This window comes from Coenobita brevimanus, chromosome 3 (genome assembly GCF_032717465.1).
Source record: "Coenobita brevimanus isolate Jiangsu-jjx chromosome 3, ASM3271746v2, whole genome shotgun sequence".
NCBI lineage: Eukaryota > Metazoa > Arthropoda > Malacostraca > Decapoda > Coenobitidae > Coenobita > Coenobita brevimanus.
The window spans coordinates 16718136-16722830 of record NC_136956.1 but is presented as its reverse complement, the minus strand read 5'-3'; the positions used below and the strand labels follow the sequence as shown (position 1 = coordinate 16722830).

General features: G+C 43.1%; 1 protein-coding gene across 1 annotated transcript; it reads right to left on the bottom strand.

The window, feature by feature from the left end:
* Positions 1-749: 749 nt before the first annotated feature.
* On the bottom strand, positions 750-1565 carry LOC145393306 (uncharacterized). Its single transcript, XM_080267420.1, has one exon. The coding sequence runs from the start codon at positions 1563-1565 to the stop codon at positions 750-752; it is 816 nt and encodes a 271-aa protein (XP_080123546.1).
* Between the last annotated feature and the right edge of the window lie 3130 nt (positions 1566-4695).

The window sequence follows — 4695 nt, the reverse complement described above, 5'->3', positions numbered from 1 at the left end:
GTTACTAGCTCAACAAAGTAGTGGTGTTACTGGTTCGCCACTTCATACGAAATGTAGCGGCGCTTCCGCTACTTTGGATAAGAAAAAGGTAAACGAAGGAAAGGTTAACAAAAATATGTGATATAGCAATACACTATATACTGTTTTGATAATATTAATCAGTCTGAGTGGTTATGCTGTGTACCAGCAATATCAGTATACCCACTTAAACTGAAAAAAAAAAAAAAAATCATATACATGTCTGTGTCACTTTAATGAAGCTTAGAGCCGAAGGTACAGGAAATAGCTATTTACTGTATAATGTAACAAATGTTCTTTTGCATTGTTACCTGGTATACGTACTGAAAGTAACATACGTAAATGAAAGGCAAAAAGATGTGGCCTACCATTGATACATATAACAGAGATTTATTATATTTTCATTGATACCTATTTAAGATATGTACGAAAACGAAAGTAAAATTGAACTGGGGCTTTCTTTTAATGGCTGTTTATAAAATAGCAATGTTTTTTCCATTAAACTGAAAGTAACATACCGTTACGAAATAATAACGTAGTGAGTAAGAATTAGTCTGAAGGAGAGAGTGAGGGAGAAGCGGGAGTTAGAGATGGGGATAGTTAGAGGTGTAATAATAATAATAATAATAATAATAATAATAATAATAATAATAATTGGTTTATTGGGTTAGCAGTGATACACTGACAATATACATTGGGTTCACTTAACATAATTTATGTTAAATCTAGGACTAGACTGAGTTAATCATGTGCACAATGGATGGAATGGCGCTGTTCTTGTACTGGTCAGTCGTCGGCGCTCTGATCGGCACAAGCTTATTAATGTGCCTTGTAGCGCAGCGTGGTGGGGAAGCGTCAGGTGGGAGGAAGTGTCGGTGACGAGGGTGATATAATAGCCCCCTCCCAAACTTCCCCAGTGCCTCCCGATGCCTCTCGGAAAGCCTTGGCAGGCTCAAGGTAGTCAGGGCGTTGTCGTAGCCGTCATAGGCAGGGCCCAGGATGAATTTGCACGCCCTTTTCTGTGTCCTTTCGAGCTGCTGCTGTTGTGTGAGGGTGAGCGAGGAGGACCACGCTGGGGAGGCGTACATGAGGGTAGGGAGTATGAAAGCAGTATAAACTTCACGTAGCTCCTTTGCTGGCGTTCCCAGTGACTTGAGTCTAAGCAGCATGTACAGTTTATATGAGGCTGTCCTCACTATGTTGATGACATGTTGCTTCCAGAGCCGGTCATCCACCGTTACACCAAGCAGTCTAGTGGACTGGACCAATTGGAGGGGATGGGCGCCCACTGACAGCTGGGGACGAGCCACGGCCTGTGAGGAGGTACAGAAGTGCATCACCACGGTCTTGGTGTGGTTGTGGTTGATTGTCACTTTGTTCTCCTCAGTCCACTTCTTGAGTCTGTCCAGGGTGGACTGGAGTGGCGAGTAGTCCGGCTGCCTGGTGTTGATGGGAATGCCAACGGTACTGTCGTCAACATACTTCCACCGATGCGGGGTGTCCGTGAGGGCATCGTTGATGAGGATGAGGAAGCAAAGTGGACCCATCTTGGTACCCTGGGGAACCCCACAGGTCAGGGGGAGGAGGGAGGAGATCGACCCTTGATACCTGACGGCCTGATGTCGCCCGGTGAAGAAGTCAGCCAGCCACGCTGTCAGCTGTGGATGGAGTCCCAGTCGTATGGCCTTGTTGATGACAACAGTGTGGTCAACAAGGTCAAATGCCTTTCTAAAGTCAACAAAAGCGACAGCCAGAGAGGTGTTGCGTTTGTCCAGGTGGCTGTGTAGGAAGTCGAGAAAACTGACACGGCAATGAGTAGTGAAGGAGGACTTCATGTTACCAAATTGTTGTATATCTATTGAGTTTTTAATTTTATCATATGCCAAGTCGAAAACAAAATCCTCGCAAATAAGGCTCGGGATAGGGGTAATGGCAATTGGTCTGAGGTCACTCAGTGACTGTGGGCTATGGATTTTGGGGGTGGGTGTTACGCAGGAAATTTTCCAGTCACTGGGGCAGGAGTTTTGAGATAATGAGGCATTAATTATGGAGGACAGTGGGAGAGCAAGTTCTGGGGCAAATTCTTTGTAAATTTTGATTGGCAGGTCAGAAGGTGTAGTAGATCTGTTATACCTCAGTTTCTTCAATTTTGTAGCTACGTTGTCCACCTGGACAGAGGGGGATGATGAGGGGGAAGGGAGGTAGGCAGGTAGGAGATAATATTCGAGAGGGGGCAAACTCTGACAGATAGAGGCAAAGTGACTGTTAATCTCTCGAGCTGCTAGGTGTGTGTGTGTGTGTGTGTGTGTGTGTGTGTGTGTGTGTGTGTGTGTGTGTGTTGCCTTCATGTAGCTGACATCCTTATTTATCTTTACTTAATTTAGATGATCGATAATTAACTAGCAAATTCGTCTAATTATTGCACATTACTAATAAATAATAATTAATAAACTACCGACGTAATGTAGAACAAACATCATTAACTGACGGAATTGACGAAAGTATTATTTTTCGTCATTAATACATACACCCAAACCTTGGGCATATCTGTATGTACTCACCGACTCCGGACCTGTATTCGTCGCGTTAGTAGCGAGGAGCGCGGTAACGCGTGAGTACGGTCAAAAAGTAGCGGCGCTCTCATTTCCGCTGCTGGCTAAAAACAATAATGGCGTTACCACCATCGCTATTAAAATAGTAGCGGCACTATTCCCAGCTTTTCCATCCACCCATCTCGTCCACCCACCCCTCCCACCGACCCACCCGCTCATCCACCCTTCTTATCCAACCCCATTCACTCCGCCACCCCATTCACCCATTTGAACCCGACTTATCCATCAAACTCCTCTTATCCAAACCTAACTTACCGACCCCTTCGCGACCACCCACACATCCAGCCACCTACCCACCCAGCCCACCAGACGCATCCACTCACTAACCCAATTACCCCTCAAACCCACCCAAAACCACTGCACACACCACACCCAACAACTGGGCCCCCCCCCTGGTCTCCACCAGCCCTGGCGATGCACCGAACTACCACACCCACCAACTCAACCTCATCAACTCCACCCACCCAACCAACTGACTCTCACACACACACACACACACACACACACACACACACACACACAGAAACATGCATAAACAGACAGACAGACAGAAGCACACACACACACACACACACACACACACACACACACACATACAGTTACATGCACACACAAACACTGTTCCCCTATTCAAGAAAGGAAATAAACAGAATCCACTCAACTATAGACCAGTATCTCTGACCAGTGTTGTATGCAAGGTACTAGAAAAACTAATGAGAAAAATTTAGGTAAACCAACTGCAATAATACAATATGATAACAGAAAGACACTTCGGTTTTCGAAAAGAAAAATCATGTGTTACAAGCCTAATAAGCTATTATGACAGAGTTGCAGAAACACTACGGAAAAGAGAAGGATGGGTGGACGGCATCTATTTTCATATGAAGGAAGCATTTGACGGAATTCCACACCAAAGACATCTATGGAAGCTGTACCATCAAGAAGGAATCCAAGGTACTCTGTTCAGAAGTACTCTGTTCTGTAGGATGCAGGATTTTCTCAGAAAAGGGAAATAAGAACAGTATTAAAGAGTAGGGTAATTACTCATCATGGAGGAAAGTGACTAGCAGAGTTCCACAGGGCTCAGTGATGGCACCAATTATGTTTTTAGTATATATTAATGATATAGGCTAGACAGGAACATTTGAATGGGATGCTATCTAAAAATGTTTGCTGATGATGCAAAAATACAAAGGAGAATTACAGACTCTTGCAGAGAGCTACAAGAAGAATCGAACACGCTTCATAAATGGTGGAATAGATGGCAAATGGAAGTCAATGTAGACAAATGGCATGTAATTAAGTTTGGTAAAAGTGGAAAAGGACCAGATCGGGATTATAAGACAGGAAGTTTAACCCTACACATTTCAGAAAAGAAGGACATAGGAGTGATTATCAATAGCAGACTTTTTCCCCAGCAGACCACATAAATGAGAAGGTACGAAACATGCACACACTGCTTGCTAATATGAGAATAGCATTCACATATATAAATGAAGGCATGCCGAGAAAGATAATTACCTGATTCATCAGACCAACCCTCGAATTTGCATCAGTGGTCTGGAATCCTTATCTCAAAAAACACATAGATAGGATTGAAAAAGTACAATGGACTGCTACAAGATGGGTACCATGCATAAAGGATGTAAGCCATGAAGAAAGACTAGAAAAACTGAACCTACCAATACTACAAGAGAGAATGAAGAGGAAACATGGTGACGCTATATGAATACATCTCAGGGAATGAAAGAATAGACATCAATGAGTATATATATATAACGTATGGGGAAGCATCAGCAAGAGGACAATGAAAAAAAAAAAAAAAAAAAAGAGGTGAGACAGACGTAAGGAAATTCAGTTTCCCAAATAGGCCAATTGATCAGTGGAATGTGCTACCGAATGAAATAATGTGTGTCAAAACTATTCATAAATTTAGGGATATGTATGATACAAATGGTTTAATACACTGGGCAGTACAAGCCTGACTCATTCCTGTAAAGATACAATTAGGTAATAACAATTAGATAAGAACAGATATATGTATACACACACACACACACACACA